At 31.8% G+C, this 27074-nt stretch overlaps 1 protein-coding gene across 15 annotated transcripts; it reads left to right on the top strand.

The window, feature by feature from the left end:
- LOC119600700 (AP-1 complex subunit gamma-1) lies at positions 1-27074 on the top strand. Of its 15 annotated transcripts, none has more exons than XM_037951134.1 (17): positions 1521-2006; positions 7790-8114; positions 12692-12753; positions 15424-15565; positions 15647-15835; positions 16028-16266; positions 17720-17796; positions 18568-18585; positions 22119-22375; positions 22433-22817; positions 22894-23104; positions 23167-23305; positions 23375-23648; positions 23786-24277; positions 24349-24489; positions 25981-26088; positions 26343-27074. In XM_037951134.1, the coding sequence occupies exons 2-17, from the start codon at positions 8098-8100 to the stop codon at positions 26442-26444; spliced, it is 2853 nt and encodes a 950-aa protein (XP_037807062.1). In that variant the 5' UTR covers positions 1521-2006; positions 7790-8097; the 3' UTR covers positions 26445-27074. The 15 variants fall into 15 exon arrangements, with proteins under 15 accessions (XP_037807060.1, XP_037807061.1, XP_037807062.1 ...); XM_037951140.1 differs by having other exon boundaries at positions 8092-8114; XM_037951136.1 differs by having other exon boundaries at positions 1521-1819; positions 7716-8114.

Genomic DNA, 27074 nt, shown 5'->3' on the forward strand with positions numbered 1-27074 from the left:
GCAAATAGTTTCATCGTTTAGTATCGGCTGCAATTGTTTGTTTTGAAAATTTTCAAATATGTATCCTTATTATGAACAAGATTGGAGCGTTTTACCTCCGGATAATAATCGTAGGTAAGTACAAATACTAAAGTTTAATAGAATTAAAGAAATGCATGCATTTAATTTAAAAAGTATATATGTATATAGGGTTTCACATAGATAGATAGATAGGTAGATAGATAGATAGATAGAACGATAGATAGATAGATAGATAGATAGATAGATAGATATATAGATAGATAGATAGATAGATAGATAGATAGATAGATAGATAGATAGATAGCTAGATAGATATAGATATATAGATAGCTCGCTCTCTCCTCGCTCGCTCGCTCGCTCGCTCGCTCGCTCTCTCGCTCGCTCGCTCGCTCGCTCGCTCGCTCGCTCGCTCGCTCGCTCTCGCTCGCTCTCGCTCGCTCGCTCGCTCTCGCTCGCTCTCGCTGCTCGCTCGCTCGCTCGCTCGCTCGCTCGCTCGCTCGCTCTGCCTCGCTCGCTCGCTCGCTCTCGCTCGCTCGCTCGCTCGCTCGCTCGCTCGCTCGCTGCTCGCTCGCTCGCTCGCTCGCTCGCTCTCGCTCGCTCGCTCGCTCGCTCGCTCGCTCTCTCGCTCGCTCGCTCGCTCGCTCGCTCGCTCGCTCGCTCGCTCCGCTCGCGGGCTTTCTGTCTCTCCTCCTTTCTCTCGGGCGCCTTCCCCTGTTTCCTGTCGGCTTTCTCTCTTTTCCCTGAATTCCTACCATCCGCAAGAATACAAATAGGCCTCCGCCAGATTTCTTGTGTGCTGCTTTATCAGTGTCTGGTGAGAAATGAACCCACGACATCCTGTCTACAACAGACTTGAGCAATAATCCAACGGAGGCAGCGCTTTATTACTAAATTTATTTTCATCCTAATTCATTATTTTTAAGTTCTGAAGAGGCTTTTCTAATAAATTTAATTTATAATAGAAATTCATATATCAATATATATAATTACTTAACTATATTCATGTCTGTTCTGTAAATCGAACTGGTTTCAAAACCGAGAAATTTTTAATCCCGAATTTGATGTTATGCAAATCGAATTTTATTTGAAAGTAAAATTCAGAAAAACAAACATATTTTTAATGAAAAAGAGTCTAAAATGTCCATAGTATTTATATCAACTTATAATTGTACTAAAAACCGCAAAAAATGTTTTTTTAATTTATTGGAATAAAATTATATTCGATTTAATTTCCACTATATTTGTGTACTCGGCTTTAAAACGAGAAATTTACTAGGATTCGTTTTACACAATAGATAATAAATAACCTGATTAAAAATACTTTAAAAAATATAAATTTTATTTTTAAAATATTTCTATTATAATTTTAAAAGCCCACTGTTTATATATTTTCTTCATAACTCTACAAAAAGAGTAGCCAAATTCTTCCCCAATTGGAATACAATTGTCAAATTGAACAAAAACAATCTGGCCACACTCGTCTCTCAATTATTTTGACACATAGTGGTTTTTTCTTTTTTACGTACAAGCTGCTGAAAAATTTTCGGAATTTTTTCAATGTTAAAAAAATCTATTTATTTGCATTAATTTTATTTAAAATATTATAAAAACATAAGCAGTAGTGCGTACATTAAACGGCCCTTAATATAATTAATAAATATAAACGCAAACATTCCACAATAAAAGTAAAATAAAAAAGTGAAAAATTAAAAAGAAAAAAAAAAAAAAATTGAGTCAAGGAAAGAAAAAAATTTGTCGCGTTGTTAAAAGGTAGAATTAGCCAAGTAAAAGAAAACGGGTAATAAAAAAGTAGTAGTGTATAATAACGTGAATGATACGACGAGAGTGAAGAAGCGAGTCTGGCAAATGATGAAATAAGAGATTATTTTGAAAAAATATATAATAAAAATAAATATAATTTATATAGTGCTAATAAATAATAATTAAAAACAAGATATACAAAAAAAGAAACGTAACGTAATACGGTAAAATAATTAAATCAAAGTGAAAGAAAGCGAAATTATGTTTAAAATTATATTACATTGTTTCCTTTAATTTTAATTTTTCAAAATTCCCTTACATTAAAAACTTATTTGAACACCTGTCATGTTTTATTTTTCGTTTTAAATTTCTTTTGGTTGTTGCCCAAACAAAACAAATTTTACAAGTTCTTCCTCCTAACAGCCCGCCTTATGTTTCCTTCCTTAACAACATACTTTTTGAAAAAGTACTTATTTTACCATTATCCTGTCATTTTTTTACTTGCGCAGTACCTCTCTTTAGACGTTTTTTTTCTACATTTCACACTTGACCAATTTTTGTCGTTTTTCGAAATGTTTTCTTTTTTTTTTTTGTTTAAGTTTGTTTTCCTTCCTCTTTTTGACCAATTACCCCTGTGTTTTTAATGTTTTTGCTGCTGCTGCTGTTTGTTGTTTTTGTAGTTGCTGCTGTTGTTGTCATCATTAGTTTGTTTTGTTTTATTTGTTCTTATGATATTTTGTATTTATTCCTCTTCTCTTTCTACTGTCTACAATGTCATTTTAATTGTAAATTTGGAGACTTGAATTGCATATAAGAGGCGGTTTTCTTTATTTCGTTGTATGTACACAAAATTAGAAGAAAAATTAAGTAAATGAATAACATTGATTGTGCATGAGATGACTAATATTTAATTAACAACAAAAATAAGTTAATATTTAGTTCATTGAATGTGCAAATACCTACCGATTCGTTGCTTTTACAAATATTTGTTGTGTAGAGTTAAGAAAACAAATACAATTACTTTTGTAGAATGCTGTCAATCGTATCGTATTTGTACACGAGGGTAGATTTTAAATTTATAGTTTATTATTTTGAAGAGTTTGATTTGCTTGATCTAAGAATCTATTCAAATTACTTAGAAGGTATAAAACTAAGTTTTATTTTCTGAGCGAGCTTGTCCATAGATAAGTCCATACAGTAGTCAATAAAATAGTACATAAGTTAGCCAATGTCCAGTCCATAAACAAGCAAGACAATAGGTAAGTCTATGGTAAACTTGTTAATGAACTAACCTGGAATATGGGATAATTTTGCCAATCGAACCCACAATCACATTACTAAGACCTTCACTACTATTCTACAATTAGGGTATTAATTATATCGAAGCATTTTCGTAGTATCAGTTGTAATTAGATTAATTATTAAAAATAAATAAACATTTAATTGTAATTTTTCTAATTACCCTCGTTAATTAGCAACAATTTTTCAAAACCCTGTGGCAACCTCACCATTACCAATCTTTGTATATATAAATTCTCCACTATTTCTCTGTGTAGCTGTCAAATACATATGTGTCAGTGTTGTTGTTGTGTCGTCGTTTTGGCCAACAATGAGAAAACAGTTTTTAGGTAGTAACTAGTTAGTAATTGTCATATCACGGCTATTAACAATTAACAAATGCAAAGTAAAGTGAAAAAACAAAATGAAATAAAAAAAAACAATTCTTAAAATACTAAAAGCAAGCGAAAATAACAATATAAATAATTAAATAAAGTAAAAATTATGTGTGGCACGTACCAAACGCAACAACTTTAAAATGTTGATGTTCTACAAAAATGTTTAATCAATCAAATCAATTAGTTTTTGTTTTAGTTCTGCATTAACCTTTTGGAAATTTCTCTCTACTACTTGCTGCTACCGATTTTTATTATAATTTTCTTTATATTTTGAGTGTGTGTATGTGTTAAAAAGGTGAACAAATTAAACCTTATTTTATAATACGGAATTGTAATGAATGAATGGCTGAATGTTGGCAGTTTGGTTGGATGTTATACTTGAACAGGAAAAAGCCATAGACAGACAGACGGACGGACGGATGTACGGAAACATACAATTTGACCTCTTCGACTACTATTGCTTTTGTGTGTTTTGTTTTTAGTTTAATACTAGATACTATTATTAAATACTTAATACAGTTTTATTAAGTGGCTTAAGAATGATATTCAATACAACAAAAACTTATAAAAGAATAAAGATGTATAAAAAAGCATGTAAAACAATGTAAAAAGTCCAAACTACGGAAAGAAGCCTAAAATAATAAGTGTATGCATTTATTCGGATCTAACAGCAACTAACATTGCAACAAATTACATGGAATGTTGGCAGAATCAACATTAAACCCACACACACACTAGCTTTTCAGGCCTTTATAGTTTATATACCCTACACCTTTATATTGAGGAGTTTCATGGCAGAACTATTATGCCATAAGGAGGATTAATATTTGTAATAAATATAAATATTGGACTTATATAATGAAGTTTGTGTCTCCCTGTTCGCTCATGTAAGAAAGCCGTATAATTTAATTTCTACTGTACCCAAAACAAACCAATATTTCACTTAACGTTTGTTTAATTTGATGAAATATTTCGCCTAACGACCAAACTGCACGTCAATTAACCGAAATGTTTACAATTTAGTTCATTTCATATGTATTTGGTTCCCATATAAACCTATCTTCCGGATATCATTTAAACCTTAAAAATATTAGAAATCTTATAGCTTAGGTTATCTTAAAGTCGGTTTTGCTTAGCACTACTTTCTTACTTGTTTTTCATTTCTTCTAATTTTATTTATGCCAGCGTACTTCTTGTGGAGGTGTGGGCCTTTTGCAAACATGCATTTGTGATTTCCCGTCTATGGTTTTTATTTTGCAAATTTATTTGATTACAAGCAGACTACATTTATACAAACTGAAAATCATAAATTTAAAGCCATGATTGGTTCTTTGATTAAATAACTTCATAATAGTTAAAATAGAGAATAAATTGTAAATTGTTATTTATTGGTAACAAAGCTTAAATAAATTTTGCTCTGGAAATGTAGAATATATGGACTTTAATTAAAATTTTTGTTAAGGCTGAAGTAGGCCTTCTAAAGTTTTAAGTTGGTCTATAATACTGACTTTGTGTTATCAATAAGACCAAATATCGTATTATAAAGGTCTGTCAAAGTCAAAATTTTTTCTTGAAATAAGGTCAATATTAAGACAACTTTTAGGCTTTAAGTAATAAAACAAGTAAAGCAAAATAGAGCCACGTTTGAGAAGCATGTTTATTACAATTAAAGACCAGTTTAAAGCAAATTTTATAAACATATATTGAACAAGTTCAGTTGATGTACTGAAGAATGTTAAACATTTTTGATTCATTTATTATGTATTGTTTCACTTTTAATTGTTTGCAATTACATTTTAATAGTTTCAATATTTAATTTATTGATTTTAATTACACCCCTTTTATATATTATCGTTTATTTTGTTTTTGTAAATTTTTGTGCTTAAAAAATTTCATGTCTGATTTTATACAATATTTTCTATCTTTTATAATGCAATTTTATTAAATAAACTTGTATGTGACTTTACAAAAAAAAAAAAAAAAAAAAAACATTTTCATCTTGACGTCGTCTCAGTAACGACTATATTAATTGTATGGATGGATGTATTTACATACATATGTATGTATATTTTAAAAAAAAAGGGCTTAGCTAAAGAGATAAAAAACGTACTCGTAAATAAAATATTGTATGGGTTTTGTATTTATCTTTTGTGAAACTACAACTTAATCTTATAGTTATAGTGCCTACTCAGACCAGCCATGGAAAATTTAAATTTTTAAATATGTAGTACTAATTTATAATATAATTAGTACTTTTTTAGGTTTTATAGTTCTAAATTCAGTTTTCGCTAGACTAAAGAAAACACTATTGACTTGCCTTAAAACTAGACTAGACTATAGACTAGACTATAAACTAGACTATAAACTAGACTATAGACTAGACTATAAACTAGACTATAGACTAGACTATAGACTAGACTATAGACTAGACTATAGACTAGACTATAGACTAGACTATAGACTAGACTATAGACTAGACTATAGACTAGACTAGACTATAGACTAGACTATAGACTAGACTATAGACTAGACTATAGACTAGACTATAGACTAGACTATAGACTAGACTATAGACTAGACTATAGACTAGACTATAGACTAGACTATAGACTAGACTATAGACTAGACTATACTAGACTATAGACTAGACTATAGACTAGACTATAGACTAGACTATAGACTAGACTATAGACTAGACTATAGACTAGACTATAGACTAGACTATAGACTAGACTATAGACTAGACTATAGACTAGACTATAGACTAGACTATAGACTAGACTATAGACTAGACTATAGACTAGACTATAGACTAGACTTAGACTATAGACTAGACTATAGACTAGACTATAGACTAGACTATAGACTAGACTATAGACTAGACTATAGACTAGACTATAGACTAGACTATAGACTAGACTATAGACTAGACTATAGACTAGACTATAGACTAGACTATAGACTAGACTATAGACTAGACTATAGACTAGACTATAGACTAGACTATAGACTAGACTATAGACTAGACTATAGACTAGACTATAGACTAGACTATAGACTAGACTATAGACTAGACTATAGACTAGACTATAGACTAGACTATAGACTAGACTATAGACTAGACTATAGACTAGACTATAGACTAGACTATAGACTAGACTATAGACTAGACTATAGACTAGACTATAGACTAGACTATAGACTAGACTATAGACTAGACTATAGACTAGACTATAGACTAGACTATAGACTAGACTATAGACTAGACTATAGACTAGACTACAGACTAGACTATAGACTAGACTATAGACTAGACTATAGACTAGACTATAGACTAGACTATAGACTAGACTATAGACTAGACTATAGACTAGACTATAGACTAGACTATAGACTAGACTATAGACTAGAGTATAGACTAGACTATAGACTAGACTATAGACTAGACTATAGACTAGACTATAGACTAGACTATAGACTAGACTATAGACTAGAGTATAGACTAGACTATAGACTAGACTAGACTATAGACTAGACTATAGACTAGACTATAGACTAGACTATAGACTAGACTATGGACTAGACTATATACTAGACTTTACAAAAGACAATACAGTAGACTATACACTTAGACATAGACTTAAACTAGACTAGACTATAGACTAGACTATAGACTATACTATAGACTAGACTATAGACTATACTATAGACTAGACTATAGACTAGACTATAGTCTACACTATATACTAGACTATACAGAAGACTATATAGTAGACTATACACTTAGACATAGACTTAAATATAAAAAAATATCAAAAAATACCAAAGCACTGAATTTTCCGTGCCTGACTTAGACTGCATACATATGTGTGCGTGTGAATAGATGCTTGAAAGTATCGTTATAAAAATAACGTTAAAAAATATTATTAAATTATTATATACTTCGTCATCTTTGTATAAATAAAAGTGAGAATTAAATTATGAAATCTTATAAAACTGAATCTATAAATAAAGCATTAATCTATATAAAATAAAAACAGCAAGGCAGCAAAGCCCTTAACTAAACAAAAACAGCTTTAGAAAATAAACCTATTGAAACTTATAGTCTATAACAGCTATAAAAACATAAATACTTAACATACATGTACTTGCCATTTGCATTTTAACTTTTTAAACACGTCTGAGTTCTCAGTAACGTGAAACGTTACTTTGTTCGAAATTTCAAACATATGTACTTACGAATGTATTGATCTACAGCTGAATCTTTAACAATTACGTATTAAGCTTACAAATAACAATAAATATATATATTCATTTCTCTTAATAACCAGAACAAAAACAAAAAAATAAAAAGTGTTAACAACAACAAACAGCAGCAATAACAAGAAGTATAAGTCAGTCAGTTAGTCGGTTAAGTGATTCATTGATACTCTATAACTAATTAATACTACTCTTACTCACTCAACATCTCAACGTCTTTTCCCTCAAACTACAACACACTCCTCTTCCTTTAACGTCTTGTGTTGCGGTTTGCTACAAAATCTCATCATAATTATATCTACGCCACCACAACCGCCATCATCATTTTTATCAACATTGAATAAAAATATTGAAATAAAAACAATAACAACAGCTCAATATGAATTCGGAGCATGGGTAAATGTCACTGCTTTTTTAAAACTTTTTTAATTATTGTTTTCATTTTATTTTATTATTAATAACTTATTTTTTGTATTATTTATTTACCTTTTAATTTATAAGTTTTTTTACTTACAATTTATTTATTTATTTATGTTATATAAAATTAAGCATTATTTAGACTAAAACACTAAATGGAAAAAGTGTTCATACAAATTGTTTAGGAATAAGTCAGAAATTAGGTGATTAGGAGCAAATAAGGCAATATATGGCTTTAAAATAAAACCTCAAATAAATTAAACTTTTGGATTCAAATAGTGTCATGATTCTGCTAGAAATACTATATTCGGTTAGTATTAACAATTGGATCATAATTAGAATCAAAGCAGTGATGAGTCTAAGAGGGAAGATATTGTAAAGCTTAAATATAAATTAGAACCAAGGTTGAAGTACATATAAAGCCCTGATGCGGATAAGAATAAAGACACAAGGTTCTAAGTCATGTTTAGATTATAAATCAATCCAAGTTTAAATTGTAATCTAAATTATCAAATCAGTTACAAATAATAATTAGAGTTTTATAAAATTCCCTAATGAAGCTAAAGATGGAACCATGAAATGGACCTACGCTAAGCCATGATTAGGCTATAACAAAGCTATGATTGGAGGCAAATATAAAGGCAAAATGTTCGGTGCGGTTAAGAAGTGTTATGCACCATAAAAAGATGGAACTCCATTCTGAGACCATTGTGAATCCAAAGAAAGAGACTGTCCCTCTTACTGACAAAAGCTACTATAATAAAGCCCATATTGACCCACGCCTCATTAGTTTGGTGGCAAAAAGTGGAACACATATGCCATGGGTGCAATATTGCATATTCCTCCACTGCACATCCTTATCAAGGAAGAAGCTTGCAGATGTATGGTTTTCGTTAGATCATTTGAGGTTATGGACTGATCAAACATGGTGGCAGGAAAAAGCTGATCAAGTTTGGTTCACAGATGGGCCCAATCAAATAAACCGCGTAACAGGAGCGTGGGCCCCAATTTCCAAAAGGCCATCCTCCTTGGACACTATCCTTCAATCTTTCAAGCAGAAATATATAGGGGCAGACTGCCTAGCAAAGAGGGTCGCTCGTCGCCAACTAATCAGGATACGCCAAAGCTAAATGTGACTCTTGGGTGAAATCTGAATTTATTTGCCATTGGGAACCAATACCAGGTCTCAGACAGACAAAACGTTTCATTACACTGTCAAAGCGATAATCCCAAATGCTACTAGCTCTCAATAAAAGCGACCGCATAGTACTATTGGGATTACTTACTGGACATTTCAGATACCATCATTTTATTTTAGGCAACATTAGGGTCTCACAGAGCTAAGATCTTCGGTGCTGCCTTGCTAACCCCAAAAGACATCTTCAACCACTCACCAACTAAACCAGTTACCTTCGTGCGTGAACTAAAACTTGTATGGTGAACCAATGGGCAGCACAAAAGATCCACACATAGGTCGCAATGCTTTGTGCCCCTTCAATCTAATCTACTGGCGAAAGCCCAATTGAGCAATGCCCCGTTAAGATCCCTGTCAGAATCTTTAGACTGCGCCTATCTAGTCCTCTAAGCATCTTGATAGCTCTCACATAAGGGGAGCTTGATAGTAGACCAATATCGTACAGAATTTTTGTGTGATTGTCACGCAAAGTTTTTACTAACGAACACATATTGCAGATTCTTATCTGCCACACCCACTACTAGCCAGCATTGCCAAAGTACTTTATTGAGCTTCTTCCGGTAGTTCTCCTTTCTCAAAGCCTCCCTCCAGATACGCAAACTCAGATTTTAACAGGAGTTTTTTCGAGCATCTCTCATTACAGGTCACACCAGAGGATCTTTGTGGTCCACACAAGTTTTTCATCCAGCTCTACTTGCTTCGAATGTTTTTGCAAACCTCAGGTTAACTTCTGGTTGTTCAATGAAGATCCCAGAGGATCGGAAGTTTTAAGGATAAATTTGAAATGTAAATAAAGCTAGGATTATTGCGTATGTGGAATATAATGGATATTATATTAAAAATATACCTCATACTAACTGTGGTCCACAAAATTAAAAAAAGAAAATCAATTAGTGTAAATAAAATAATTAGTGAGTTCTTTTGTACGCAAACTTTTTCCATTAAGTGTACCATGTAATTTATTTAAATTATTGTGGCGTTTAGTTTCTTTGCATATAAAACTGTAATTTAAGTTAAATTTATATCTTGTTTTCTTTTCACATTCTTATCTTCGCTTGTTATTTAAGAATATATACAACAATTAATAGTGACTTTAACAAAAGTCTAAGGTTCAGTTTTCTAAATTACTGTAATGAAAATAGAGATACTTGATTTGGGTTAAATTTATTAAAATATTAAAGATTTTAATTGTCTGTGTGAGTTTGCGTTAAAAAGTTTCTTATAATTGGATCAGTTTAAAAGAAGGATATTTCTTAAATTGACCATTACATACGTCAATAGTTTAGTAAGGTTAGATAAGCAGATTTACATCACTGGGGAGGTATTTGAGTTTAACATTTTGATGTCTTTTGATAAACATGTAGATGATCCAAACGATACTGTCGTTTATAAAAGCGATTTTATCTTTAGCATATCCTCCTGGGATAAATCCTTTAAATCGTGGAAAAACGGGATAACTAGAGTCTTATGCCTATGATCCGCTATGGCTGGCAAATGAGCAATGTTCAAGTACCAATTTTTATGTCAAAAGTGACGGCTCTTAGGGCGGCTTGACGGTCAATATATATTCAAATGTCAAAGCCATGTACTCGATAGAACTAAAGTTACTAGTTCGCAGCCCCTTTTAGAGATGATGGTACAGCTTGCACGAAGCTACACTGGTCAGAGCCATCAGTGCTTCAGATCCATCAGTGTATACCTTGTACGATCTATCAAGGAGGATGAATTGTATTGGTTTAACACTGAGAACTACTTATCAAAGAATGGTTTGCGGATGCTGTAGTCAATATTGGCCGGTAATTATTATGTACTGACAAGTGGCCAAACTTAGTCATATGTCATAGATATATTAGTATTTCCTTAGAATTTCCAAATCAGTGGTATTGAGGGATCTACCTACACAGAGATTTAGATCTCACTTGTACGAATGTTTTGTAATGACTAAGTAAATATTTCAGAATTTCAACGTCCTCTCCACGGAACCTATAGTTCGGCCCTAAATCCAGAGTGTGTACCGCACACTACGTGCCATCATACTCAAAACTATGATTTGAACAGGGGCTTTTTGTACTCCTCTTATTAGGGCTTTAGGGTTTTCAATGTAGATCTGCAGCATGAGAGAAATGTTTGAGTTTTCAAATTTATCTCAATTTAAGATCAAACTTCTGTGACTTTTGGGAAATATTTGAAAATAAGTTATGTAAATAAGTAGAGATAAGTAAAATCAAGGCTCTAAATAGGTATAATTTTCTTTAATGTTAGGCAAGTTATTATACCCATCAGTAGGGTTCTATAAATCGACTTTCGAATAATCGAACAATCGACTTTTTGTCGAAAAGTCGAAGTCGACTATTTTGTTCCAAAAAAGTCGATAACTCGACTATCGTCTATGAAAAAAGTCGAAAAGTCGACTTTGTAAATAAAAGTCGAAAAGTCAAAAAATCGGAAAGTCGAAAAGTCGAAAAAAGTTGAAAAGTCGAAAAAAGTCGAAAAGTCGGAAAAAGTCGAAAAGTCGGAAAAAGTCGAAAAGTCGAAAAGAGTCGAAAATTTTAAAAAAGTGGAAAAGAGGTCAAAAACTCTAAAATAGTCGGAAAAACTCGAAAAAAGTAAAAAAATAGTCGAAAATAGTCGAAAAAAAGTCGAAATAAATCGAAAATAGTCAAAAAGTCGTAAAAAATCAAAAAGTCGGAAAAAGTCGAAAATTCGAAAAGTCGAAAAAAGTCGAAAAAAGTCGAAAAGTCGAAAAATGTCGAAAAGTCGAAAAAAGTCGGAAAAAGTCGAAAAAAGTCGAAAAGTCGGAAAAAGTCGAAAAGTCGACCATTTATAAAATACTAAAAGTCGAAAAGTCTAAAAGTCGACTTTTAAATAAATGAAAAAGGTCGAAAAGTCGAAAAATCGACTTTTCATAAAATGGAAAAAGTCGAAAGGTCGAAAAGTCGACTTTTAACTAAATGCAAAAAGTCGAAAAGTCGACTTTTCGTTTCAACTATAGAACTCTACCCATCAGGTGGCAATTAAATTTGGTTTCAAATCTATCTCAACTTAAGATCAAATCCCGTATATATTTGCCCTGCATTATTTCTCTTATATTATTTAAGTCCTTTTTTAATTAGTTAAATTATTTAAGCTTTATGTTCTTTTACATTAATTTTAAATTACCTTAAAATGCCGTAATGTGCAACTCTTAAGTGTTATAAATTATTTTATTTGCATGCATTTCTTTTTTGTTTTACTATTTTTGCCACTAGAATAAACAACCCTTTTACTAATCGTGTGTATTTTTTTTATCACGTGCCCTTTTTGCTTTTATTTGGGTTACGTGGTATTTTCTTCTTCCTCCTCTCCCCCACTCTACTTACAGATTTAATCCAGCCTTTAATATGGCCACCATAAGGCAAGCCTTCTCAGAGGCTGTTGAAAGAGGTAAGTGAGCCGTTAAAAAAAAAACAAAAACGTTCATTTCTCGGTACTTTGTTTAAAATTTCTTCTTTTTTATTTAATTGTTTATGCATTCCTTTATGTTAAATGTTTTTTCTTTTCCAAATTTGTTTGTATTTGACGGGTGTTTTTTTTTAATTTCTTTTGGCAAAGCAAAAAGGCATTTTCACTACTAATTGAGCAATATTTGTATGCAGAATGTTTGTAGGCATTAATTAACACTCTTGGAAAAAAATACGGGATTTCAAATAAAATTTGTTGTTTTTATAGAACAGAGAGTAGTAAATGCAATCAACAATCATCATCATCTGCAACAATGCACTCAGCCAGCTGAAAAAATACTAAGAACAAGAGAAAAACTAAGAAACAACTAAAAGAAAAGTCGAGTTTGTTTGCTGCTGCACACATTAATCTTCCAACACCCACCAATCATTACAACCATAAAGACAATTTATAAATATGCAATGGTCTCTGAATGGAAATAAAAAAATAGCAACAGACAGATGACTACTACGACCGACGTCTATTGCACTTTATTTTTCCCTCGCCTTTTGCCACAATTTGCCATTTTTCTTTTTATTTACAAACGCTCTAAAACACATAAACTTATTCACGTAATAGTAGTATTGTTGCTTTAGGGTTTCCAAAAGAAAATAGCTGTTTGATAAACTGTTGCTTTGAGATTAGGTGACAATGGGATTAACATATACTCCAGTTCATTTGAAAAGAGACATAACAATAATGGTACTTACAGACGTTTATTTAGTGGAAAATCGTTGACGTAAACGTAATAACCCATCAAACATTAGGCAGTTATTTAAATTTATATATTAATATAATCTGCACTATAGATTTTAGCCTGGACTGTAGTAGGCTATAGACTGGACTATAGACTCGATTACAATTTGGGCTATAGGTTGGACTATAACCAGGACCATTTAGACTCGACTATAGTCAGCGCTATATACTGGATTATAGACTGGACTAAAGACTGGACTATAGACTGGACTATAGACTGGACTATAGACTGGACTATAAACTGGACTATAGACTGGACTATAGACTGGACTATAGACTGGACTATAGACTGGACTATAGACTGGACTATAGACTGGACTATAGACTGGACTATAGACTGGACTATAGACTGGACTATAGACTGGACTATAGACTGGACTATAGACTGGACTATAGACTGGACTATAGACAGGACTATAGACTGGACTATAGACTGGACTATAGACTGGACTATAGACTGGACTATAGACTGGACTATAGACTGGACTGTAGACTGTACTGTAGACTGTACTGTAGACTGTACTGTAGACTGGACTGTAGACTGGACTGTACTGACTACTGGACTGTAGACTGGACTGTAGACTGGACTGTAGACTGGACTGTAGACTGGACTGTAGACTGGACTGTAGACTGGACTGTAGACTGGACTGTAGACTGGACTGTAGACTGGACTGTAGACTGGACTGTAGACTGGACTGTAGACTGGACTGTAGACTGGACTGTAGACTGGACTGTAGACTGGACTGTAGACTGGACTGTAGACTGGACTGTAGACTGGACTGTAGACTGGACTGTAGACTGGACTGTAGACTGGACTGTAGACTGGACTGTAGACTGGACTGTAGACTGGACTGTAGACTGGACTGTAGACTGTAGACTGGACTGTAGACTGGACTGTAGACTGTAGTAGACTGTAGACTGGACTGTAGACTGTAGTAGACTATAGACTGGGCTATAGACTGGACTATAGACTGGACTATAGACTGGAATATAGACAGGACTATAGACTGGACTATAGACTGGACTATAGACTGGACTATAGACTGGACTGTAGACTGCAGTAGACTATAGACTGGACTATTGACTGGACTATAGACTGGACTATAGACTGGACTGTAGTCTGTAGTAGACTATAGACTGGACTATAGACTGGACTATAGACTGGACTATAGACTCAACATTAGTCTGGACTATAGACTCGTTTTTAGTCTCGATTATTTTTCATAAAAAATTCGATTTTTCATAAAAAATTCGATTTTTCATAAAAAATTCGATTTTACATAAAAACTTCGATTTTACATAAAAAATTCGATTTTTAATAAAAATTCTATTTGCAGTAAAAATTCGATTTTTCACAAAAAATTAATTTTTTACTATTTTTTTTAATTAAAAATTATTTTTTTTACTAAAAATTAAATTTTTTACTAAAAATTAAATTTTTTATTAAATTTTTTTTTTTTTTAAATACAATTTTAACTAAAATTCGATTTTTCATTAAAAATTAGATTTTTCACGAAAATCAGATTTTTTTACTTAAAATTCGATTTTTTAAAATAAAAATCTGGTTTTTATTTTCACTACAAATAAATTTTTCGTCAAAAATTAAAAATGTTCACTAAAAATTCAAAATGTCTTTTAAATAATCTATTTAACACATCAAGTTCCTTGACTTACGCAAATATAGAAATGGACAATTTTTAAAGAATTTTTTGTGGAAACCCTAATTACAACACAGCGAAATAAAACCTAATTTACATATTTTTTTTTTGTTAAATTTCTGTTAATGTTCCTCCTTTATAATGTCATATGTATGTTTGCTTGTGTTTCTTTTTTTTCCTTTCCGTTTTCCTATAATAGTGAGGATGCCTACACCTACACGTTTAAGAGATCTCATAAGACAGATACGTGCTGCTCGTACAGCTGCAGAAGAACGTGCTGTTGTTAATAAAGAATGTGCCTACATACGCACCACTTTTCGAGAAGAGGATCCCGTATGGAGGTTAGTACAGAGACAAGATTAGATTGTTAAAGTTGCTATAAACGAAGATACAAATAAAATTGTTTTTTTATTTCTTTACAGATGTCGCAATATTGCCAAATTATTATACATACACATGTTGGGTTATCCGGCACATTTTGGGCAATTGGAATGTTTAAAATTGACAGCCAGTACACGTTTTACAGATAAACGTATTGGTTACTTGGGAGCCATGCTGCTGCTAGACGAACGTCAAGATGTTCATTTATTAATAACAAATTGTTTGAAAAAGTAGGTATCGCTAGAACGAGAGAGAGTGGAAATTTCTGTATGTCTGTTGTTACTTAAGCAACAGGCTGTTAATAACTATTAATCGTTTTTTCCAGTGTTTTTAATAATTTTTTAATTAAAGAAATGTATTCTTCTTGTTTTTCTCTATTTTCAACCAACACAACGCAAAAACTGAACACCATAAATCAACAGTGATTTAAATAGTTCAACACAATTTGTTGTGGGTTTGGCTTTGTGCACCCTGGGTGCCATTGCCTCACCTGAAATGGCACGTGATTTAGCCAGCGAAGTGGAGCGTCTTATGAAATCACCAAATACTTATATACGCAAAAAAGCCATCCTTTGTGCTTTTCGTGTTATACGCCGCGTACCCGAATTAATGGAAATTTTCTTACCGGCCACTCGTTCGCTGTTGAGTGAGAAAAATCATGGTAAGTTGGCGTTTTCTTTTTCTTGTTTGTTTTACTATTTTTATTTATTGCTAAGTTTTAAAGGTTTTTGAATGCTTAGTTTTGTTTAAAACATTTAGAAGTTGATTACGTTAAAACATGCAGGTCACAGTTGTTTTAGTAAAATATGAATTAAAAAATGATTTCTTGTTTGTTTTTGTTTTTTCTTTCTAAATTGTTTAATATTTAAATTTCAAAGTAGGAAAATTATAAGAACAAGAAGAAGTTTGCTTTATTATATAATAACTATAGTAGTCTGGACTAAAGACTCGATTAAAGAATAAAGTCTTGACTATAGAACAGATTATAGTCAGGACTCTAGTCTATAGACTTCACTATAGAAAGGATTCTAGTATGCTGCGTGGGCTCAACTACATATAGTCAAAACTGTGAACTATAGACTCGACTATAATCTGGAATATAGACTCGATTATAGTAGGGACTATAAACTCGACTATAGTCTGGACTATATTTATATATTCTATAAACTATACTCGACTATAGTCTGAACTATTGACTCGACTATTGTCTGGGCTATAGACTCGACTATAGTCTGGACTATAGACTCGACTATAGTCTGGACTATAGACTCGACTATAGTCTGGACTATAGACTCGACTATGGTCTGGACTATAGACTCGACTATAGTCTGGACTATAGACTCGACTATAGTCTGGACTATAGACTCGACTATAGTCTGGACTATAGATTCGACTATAGTCTGGACTATATTTTCGACTATAGTCTGGACTATAGACTCGACTATAGTCTGGACGATAGACTCGACTATAGTCTGGACGATAGACTCGACTATGGACGATAGACTCGACTATAGTCTGGACGATAGACTCGACTATGGACTATAGACTCGACTATAGTCTGGACTATAGACTCGACTATAGTCTGGACTATAGACTCGACTATAGTCTGGACTATAGACTCGACTATAGTCTGGACTATAGACTCGACTATAGTCTGGACTATAGACTCGACTATAGTCTGGACTATAGACTCGACTATAGTCTGGACTATAGTCTGGACTATAGACTCGACTATAGTCTGGACTATAGACTCGACTATAGTCTGGACTATAGACTCGACTATAGTCTGGACTATAGACTCGACTATAGTCTGGACTATAGACTCGACTATAGTCTGGACTATAGACTCGACTATAGTCTGGACTATAGACTCTACTATAGTCTGGAATAAAGACTAGACTATAGTTTGGACTATGGACTCGACTATAGTCTGGACTATAGACTCGACTATAGCCTAGAATGTAGACACTCGACCATGGTCTCACAACAAATTTGACATTTTTCTAAAAGTACGTCCTGACCATAGTCCAATATGTAGTTAAAACTCTAGTCTGAATTTTTTATTGGATGTTTTATTTTTGTAACCAAAGCTATTAAATATTTCTATCTTCTAGGTATTTTAATAACGGGTGTTACATTAATAACAGAAATGTGTGAAAACAGTGCCGATACTTTGATGCATTTTAAAAAGGTGAGTTTTAAATCATAATAAATTTATTACAACCTTAACATTTGTCATGCCATACATAAATGTATTTAGTATATAAAACATCAAATACATATAAACTAAAATTTTAAGTTTTCAAAATAAAACATTTCCTTAATAAATGGAAGTAAATACAAAAATTGGAATGCCCACCCAACCTGATATTAAAACAATTTTAGTGATATAAATTATAAACTTATTTGTCTTACTTATTAAATATTTATTATTACTATAAATACTCCAAGCACATGCTCACCTGCTCTCTACCTTTACTTTTAAATGTGAAATGTTTCCTTAAACTTTTCTATAAATTATAAAAAATTATTATAATAAAAAAAGAACAAAATCTTTTTTATAAAACTAAACAAATAAAGCATCGTGTTGGCATGTTGGCATTTGTTAGTTTAAAACTAAAATACTCTCTACTACTATTTAAAACCTATAAAAAAACACCGAACATTTAAATACTACTACTTCAAAACTGTTCCCTTACTCCCCAGCAGAAATATTGGCATTCCATATTTAAAAAAAAGTTTGCTTTATGTTTTAAACATTTTTGTTACCATAATTTTGCGTTTGGCCAAATTTTGTTATTTTTTTTTGTTTCATTTGTATTTTTACTTTCTTATTGCTAAACAATTAATGCTAATTTATTGTTTTTTATCCTTAAAAAAAAATAAAATTACAAAACAAAAAAACTCAAAACAACAACAAAAACCATATACGTAAACATTTTAATTGTAATTTGCTTGCCAGGATAGCGGAAATCGAGAGGTAATGAATATGATGTAAAATGTTTTTGTTACGAAGCTCTTGGTCGTTGCATTTCGTTTCTATTTTCTTACGTTTATTGTTTTAAAATAGTTTTTTTTGAGGCACATTTTAATTTATTAGTTTTTTTTTTTATAGAAATATTTTGCCTGATTAGTTTTAAATTTGAAGATTTCTTAGAGTTTGTTACTTTTATTCTTAAATTTTTAAAGTTTGATTTTAGAAAATTGCACAGAATTTTTAGATTCAATTTATATATTTTGTTTGGACTGTAGAGTCTATACTCCAAATTATAGACTCGACTATAGTCCAGACTATAGACACGAGCCTGTATTAAAGATTTGACTATAGTCTGGACTATATATTCGTTTTTTACTATTATTAGGTCTCCACTATGGGCTATAGATTCGACTAAAGTCTGGACTATAGACTCGAATATTGTTTGCATTATAGACTCTTCTATAGTCGGGTCTGTAGACTCGATTTTACTATAGTGAGGTCTCCAGTCTGGACTATATACTCGACTCTATTCTAGACTATAGACTCGACTCGGAACTATAGATTCGACTACAGTCTTTCAAATTTAATGTTGAGAGCATTTCTGTTCGAACTTCGGAACTGTTTTTGTAAAAGCATTACAGATTCTGTATACATTCCATAAAACTGTTCTAGAACTAGTTCTTCAGTCAATTTCTGTTCAAAAATGTCAACTTCGTAACTAGTTATGGAAAAGAGTTATAAAACAGCTTCAACTTTAAGAAACAGTTCTAGTACTTCTTTCCAATTTTAACCAGTTTGGGAAGAAATTGATAAACTCGTTTTAAAACTAGTTATTGAATTGAAATTTTTTCTATAGAACTATTCTAGAAGCAGATTTGTGTTAAAAATTGTCTCCCTTGAAACTATTTATAGTGAGATTTAAGATAACAAGTGTTCCTTTTTAACATCTGTTATAGAGTTATTTACCTTTGATAGTTTGTCAATCCTTTCGTAATTTATATAATTGGTGTTGATATTCCATAACTTAAATATGTATTCTGAATTCCAGTATACCAGTATGTTTATGGAAATTAAGTTTCTGAAGGCCTCAGATACTTTCGGAATCCATATCTTCCGGAATGTGTATTTCATTAAGAGATTTTAGTCACATAATTTGGGAATATTTTTATAAATACTTATTAAATTTATTCACAATAAATCTTTTAGTAATAATCGTTGTTTTTTGAATAATATTAATAAATAAATATTTATAAAATAATTAGATTTTATATAAATTAGTTTTAATTCGTTAAATTTGTTCCCTTTTTATGTTATTAAGTAGTAATAGCTAATTAAATTAGTTTATATTATTTTACTTTTAATTTCGCATGCTTTTTTACCAAACATAATTTTCACATAAAATCACACTTGTTTCTAAAATATTAGATTTTATCTAATATTTCAAATCTTGCTTTAACTCACCAAGTGCACCAGTTTAATTAAAATACTATAATGTTATTATATAATATATATATTACAATGAAAACCTTTTTACATATTAATTTAAGATATATGTTTTTTAGAATTGTCTAGCCCATGGTCAAATCTATAGACTAGTCTATTGTCTAGTCTAAAGATTATTTTCTTTTCTAGCCTATAGAGTAGTCTCTGGTCTAGTCAATAGACTAGTCTCTTGTCTAGTCAATAGACTAGTCTCTTGTCTAGTCAATAGACTAGTCTCTTGCCTAGTCTAGTCTATTGTCTAATATATTACCTAGTCTATAGACAATTATCTTGTCTAGTCTATAGATTATTATCTTGTCTAGTCTATAGACTAGTATCTTGTCTAATCTATAGACTACGCTATTGTCTATAGACTACTCTCTTATATAGCCTATAGAGTAGTCTCTGGTCTAGTCAATAGATTGGTTTTTTGTCTAGTCAATAGACTAGTGTCTTGTCTAGTCAATAGACTAGTGTCTTGTCTAGTCAATAGACTAGTGCCTTGTCTAGTCAATAGACTAGTGCCTTGTCTAGTCAATAGACTAGTCTCTTGTCTAGTCAATAGACTAGTCTCTTGTCTAGTCTATTGTCTAATCTATTACCTAGTCTATAGACAATTATCTTGTCTAGTCTATAGATTATTATCTTGTCTAGTCTATAGACTAGTATCTTGTCTAATCTATAGACTACGCTATTGTCTATAGACTACTCTCTTGTATAGTCTATAGACTAATCTATTGCCTAGTCTATAGAATCAACTCTTGTATATTCTACTCTACAAATTTGTCTCTTTTCTAGTCTTGTCTATCTTGTGTAGTCCAGAGACTAGTGCCTTGTCTAGTCTATAGACTAGCCTCTTGTGTTGTCCAGAGACTAGTGCCTTGTCTAGTCTATAGACTAGTCTCTTGTGTTGTCCAGAGACTAGTGCCTCGTCTAGTCTATAGACTAGTCTATATAATCTACTCTTGTCTAGTCTATTCTACAAATTTGTCTCTTTTCTAATCGATAGGCTTATCTATTGTATAGTCTATAGAATAGTATCTTGTTTAGTTTATAGATTAGAATTTTGTCTAGTCTAGAAACTAGTTTCTACAAAATTGTCTCTTTTCTAATCAATAAGTTTATCCATTGTCTAGTCTATAGAATAGTATCTTGTTTAGTTTATAGATTAGTATGTTGTCTAGTATATAGACTAGGGTATTGTGTTGTCTAGAGACTAGTCTCTTGTCTAGTCTATAAACTAGTATCTTTTCTAGTCTATAGAATCTACTCTACAGATTTGTAGTCGATAGACAAGTCTCTTGTCTAGTCTATAGACTAGTTTCTTGTCTAGTCTATAGAATCTACTCTAGTCGAATTCTACAAATTTGTCTCTTTTCTAATCGATAGGTTTATCTATTGCCTAGTCTATAGACTAATCTTTTGTTTAGTCTATAGACTAGTTTCTTGTCTAGTCTATAGACTAGTTTCTTATCTACTCTATAGACTAGTTTCTTGTCCAGTCTATAGACTAGTCTCTTGTCTAGGCAATATACTAGTCTCTCTTCTAGTTTATAGATTAGTATATTGTCTTGTGTACGGACTAGTATCTTGTTTAATCTATAGACTAGTCTATTATCAAATTTATAGACTAGTCTATTATCATCCCTACAGATTTGTCTCTTGGCTAGTACTATAAGATCCCGAGCAATATTTAGCTGTTAACCAATTTATGAAAGCAATATTTTCGTTTGGGTTTCAACTCGAGCAGTATTTTCCAATTTATCCTTTGCTGTGAAAGCAAAGCATTATAATCTATTGTATTTACAAATTAGAATTTTAAGTTTTTTAGAAATTTATTTAAAAAGACACACTATTGTTTAGATAACCAAGTAGTATTCTTGATATTCTTGTATAAAAAAAATTAACTTACGATCGAAATTGAATTAGATACATTTGAGTTTTTGTTCAAGAATTAGTTTTACGGTTTATCCAATTTCAAATATAATTTCTTTTAAGACTTATAACTAATTATGTATTACTAATACACTTAATTTAATTTTATCTTCATTTAGATTGTACCGAATTTGGTGCGCATTTTAAAAAATCTTATATTGGGTGGCTATTCGCCTGAGCATGATGTTAGTGGTGTAAGTGATCCATTTTTACAAGTGAAAATCTTAAGATTATTACGTATATTGGGACACAATGATACGGACGCATCGGAGGCCATGAATGATATATTGGCACAAGTGGCTACCAATACAGAGACAAGTAAAAATGTGGGTAATACTATATTGTATGAGACGGTATTGTCTATAATGGATATAAGGTACGTTTTTTTTTTAATAGAAGTAAAAGAATTTTTAATAATTTTTATTCGCAATAGATCCGAAGGTGGCTTACGTGTTTTGGCTGTTAATATATTGGGTCGTTTCTTATTGAATTCGGATAAAAATATACGTTATGTGGCTTTAAATACTTTACTGCGTACGGTACATGCTGATACCTCAGCTGTACAGAGACATCGTACTACAATTTTGGAGTGCCTCAAGGATCCGGATGTTTCGATACGAAAACGTGCTATGGAATTATCATTTGCTTTAATTAATGCCCAAAATATACGCACGATGACAAAAGAATTGCTATTGTTTTTGGAAAAAGCAGATCCAGAATTTAAAGCTCAATGCAGTTCGGGTATGATTTTAGCAGCTGAACGTTATTCGCCCAATACAAGATGGCATTTAGATACACAATTAAGTGTTTTAATAGCGGTGAGTACAAGGAATCCATTGTATTTGTTCTTGTTATTAAAGAGAAATTTTATTTTCTCTTCGTTGTTTTTATTAGGCTGGTAATTATGTACGTGATGATGTGGTCTCATCAACCATACAACTTGTTTCTAGCAGTCCTGCTTTAGAGCAAACTTATATAACCAATCGTTTTTGGGAATCTTTACAAGTGTCCAATCACTGTGAAGATAAACAACCCTTACTGCAGGTGGCTGTTTGGGCCATTGGTGAATATGGTGATATGTTTATGTATAGTTCTAATGATGATGGTAAGACTTCTTCTCCCTCTTTATACAATTTATGTTATATAATCCTTTTTTTGTTTCTTTAGAATTTGAACGTCCCTCAGAGAGTGAATTAATTGCAATGTTCCATAAATTTTTAACTTCTGCTCAAGTTTCCATAACTAGCAAGCAATACGCTTTAGTGTCTTTAGCCAAGCTAAGCACTAGACTACAAAGTTGTGTGGAGTAAGTTGAAATACATATTTACTTAATTTATTTATGAATCACTTTATGTACCTTTTCAACTATTTACAGAGAAGTCCAGGCTTTGATTACCTCCTTTGGTAGCCATTTAAATGTTGATTTACAACAAAGAGGTGTAGAGTTTTCTCAACTATTTGGCACTTATAAACACTTACGTCCAGCTCTTTTGGAGAAAATGCCAGCCATGCAAGTAAGTCGCATGTCTTCACAGAATGGTGAGAGCAGCGGTTCATACGATGACAATAGTCCCGATCTAATCGAAAATGGTTTAGCTGATGAACAAATCAATACGGAAAGCAATATGAATACCATGAGTGATAATACGGTAAGTTGTTATGAAACGATCTGGTTTGGAAAACTGAGTTTTTACAATATATTAGTTTTTAACCACCCTGATCTCCCCTCTATCAGAAACTTTACACATTTTCATTAAAATTTCTTTCTTCTCTTTATTCATTACAGAACATTCTATTAGATCTTTTGGGTGGCTCAGATTTAACCACCAATACTAACACTGCGATTACAACATCAACAGATTTATCGGTGCAAAAGAAAAATACGCTCAATGCTAATAACGATACAACAACAACTGCAAATAATCAAGATTTTCTTGATTTATTGGGTTTGGACATGTCTTCGGCCACACAATCATCCACCACCACAACAACAAATGCTACCTCCAATGTCCTCAATACAAATATGAATAATGTCTTAGTGGGTACAGGCGGTGGTATTGGCGTTGGTGGTATGGGCATGGTAGGCGGTTTAGGTGATTTAAGTAGTATTTTATCAACAACCACATCAACCACCGTAGTACCAACAAATGGTAATGATTTATCTTCAATTATGGCTGCCGCTAGTATAACTACACCGTCAATGGATTTAACACAACAGAATACTTTAATTAATGATCCTTTAGCAACAGCAACAACCGCTTCAAATAATGTTAGTGTGGTGAGTGATTTGCTATCACTTTGATAATGTGTCTGCAATGTTTAATGTTTTACTATTTTCTATATTTATAGCCTCAAGGTCCAAAATTGACAGCTTTGAATAAGAATGGTGTTTTGGTTCAATTAGTACCCGTTAAAGCTAATGATTCAATGCAAATTTATATGACAACTACAAATAGTTCAACATCAACATTGGAACAATATCTATTTCAGGTAAATTTTCTTTTTTAATAATAATTTATTAAAAATTTAATCGGCAAATGTTGAAGGTCTGCTAACAAGACCAGAACAACAAAAAAAAGAACTAATGTGGCTTCCGTAAAAACTACTACAATAAAGATTGCGGAATTTACTCTTCGAAATAAACAGAAGTAGGAAACGTATTAAATGTTGAAATAATTCTACAATTTACTGGATTAGCAACAGTACTACAGATTGCAAGAATAAAATAGTAAAATTAACGAAATTTAAATTTCTATAACAAACATGTCTTGTAAATGTTGTAAATTATATTACAATAAGTGCAAATTCTGAGCAAATTTACAATACCTCACAGTGTTTGGTAAACATCTAAAATCTGTATCTTTAGTCAGGTAGTTAGTTAGTTAGTAGTTAGTTAGTTAGTGTTAGTTAGTTAGTTAGTTAGTTAGTTAGTATAGTTAGTTAGTGTTAGTTAGTTAGTTAGTTAGTTAGTAGTTAGTTAGTTAGTTAGTTAGTTAGTTAGTTAGTAGTTAGTTAGTTAGTTAGTTAGTTAGTTAGTTAGTTAGTTAGTTTAGTTAGTTAGTTAGTTAGTTAGTTTAGTGTAGTTAGTTTAGTTAGTTAGTTAGTTAGTTAGTTAGTTAGTTAGTTAGTTAGTTAGTTAGTTTAGTTAGTTAGTTAGTTATTTCGTTAGTTAGTTAGTTTAGTTAGTTCGTTCGTTAGTTAGTTCGTTAGTTAGTTAGTTAGTTCGTTAGTTAGTAGTTCGTTTCGTTTCGTTCGTTCTTCGTTCGTAGTTAGTTCGTTGTTAGTTAGTTATTAGTTCGTTCGTTCGTTAGTTCGTTCGTTAGTTCGTTCGTTAGTTCTTTCGTTAGTTCGTTCGTTCGTTCGTTCGTTCGTTCGTTCGTTAGTTAGTTCGTTCGTTCGTTTAGTTCGTTCGTTCGTTCGTTGTTCGTTCGTTCGTTCGTTCGTTCGTTCGTTCTTCGTTCGTTCGTTCGTTCGTTCGTTCTTTCGTTCGTTCGTTCGTTCGTTCGTTCGTTCGTTCGTTCGTTCGTTCGTTCGTTCGTTCGTTCGTTCGTTCGTTCGTTCGTTCGTTCTTCGTTCGTTCGTTCGTCGTTCTTCGTTCGTTCGTTCGTTCGTTCGTTCGTTCGTTCGTTCGTTCGTTCGTTCGTTCGTTCGTTCGTGTTTTGCTGTCCCCCTTCTTTCTGCTTCCCTCCGCTTCCCCCGTTTCGCCCTCCCGTCCTTTCCTCCCTTGCCCCCTTTTTCCGCTCGGTCTTGCAAATATGCAAAGCTACAACAATTGGGTGCTTTAAGAACGAAGCAACATAAATTGATTGAAAAACACTGTTTAACTTTAAAGGAAGGCGTTTAGCTTTTTAACTACTTTTGCAAATTTACTATAATAAGTGAAATTAATACATTTTTATTTACATCTTTAAATAATAATTCATAATCAAAATTATCCCATGATTTTGTTTTAAATTCTTTCTATTATTGTTTTACTTACAGGCGGCAGTTCCTAAAAGTTTTACTCTACAAATGCTGTCACCATCTGGTTCAGTTTTACCACCTGGTGGTGTTATAACACAAGAAATGCGTGTTGTCAGTACATCAAGTGTAAGTATAAGAAATAATAATAATATAAGATAGCAATAAGAAAATATTCCAAAAAAATATTCTAAAATTTTATTTAAAAAGAAAATTTCGAAAGCTTCTTCTTTCCAATCGAACTACGATGTAACTCTGCAATAATAACAAAACAAAATGGAAAACATTTATTAAAAATTTTACATATAAAAAGTTGCTATACTTAATATTAAATTAAATTAATATTAAATTAATAACCCAATTCATCATTTCTTTCCATTTAGGCTACTCTACGCATGCGTATACGCATATCATACGTTATTGATGGTGTTAATGTTCTAGAACAGACAGAAGTGAGTGGTTTTCCTGATACAACACCAGAATAGGAATAACTTTTAAGTTAATAAAAAAAAATAAACTAAACTAAAATTTACAGTATAATTACTAAACAAAAAAATGAAAATAAACAAACAACAACAAGAAAAACCTACATTAAAGGCAAACAACTGCAGAATAATAAAAACAACAAAACATATAAATTTAATCATACATATAACTATAAAAAACATATATAGTGATGAAGCAGAGAGAATGAGATAATGTCGTAAAATTAACACACATAATTAGCAAAATCAAATTCATTTCATTTAAACAGGTAATTAAGTTTAAAAACAATTACATTAAATAAATGATAAATAAGAAGAAAAAAAAAAAATACTAAAAATATACTACTAACAAAACAAACAACAACAATTTTATGAAAAACAAACACAAACTCCCTCCCTTTTTGCGATATGGAAACGAAATAAAAATTTCTTTGGAAAAGAATGTGAGATAGTACTTTTGAATAGGAAAAAACAAAAATACATAAAATATATTTTTTTGTAATATACAACAAAATTACACTAAACAAAGGACTTTTTTCTATTAATATATCTTTTTAAAACAAATATAATTCAAACAAAAACTCTTTCCACTTTTGTCATACTCAATAACTCCCTCCCTATTCCCCCCCC

Source organism: Lucilia sericata, unplaced genomic scaffold (genome assembly GCF_015586225.1).
Source record: "Lucilia sericata isolate MDLA Ls3-8-SP2 unplaced genomic scaffold, ASM1558622v1 Contig000119F_arrow, whole genome shotgun sequence".
Lineage (NCBI taxonomy): Eukaryota > Metazoa > Arthropoda > Insecta > Diptera > Calliphoridae > Lucilia > Lucilia sericata.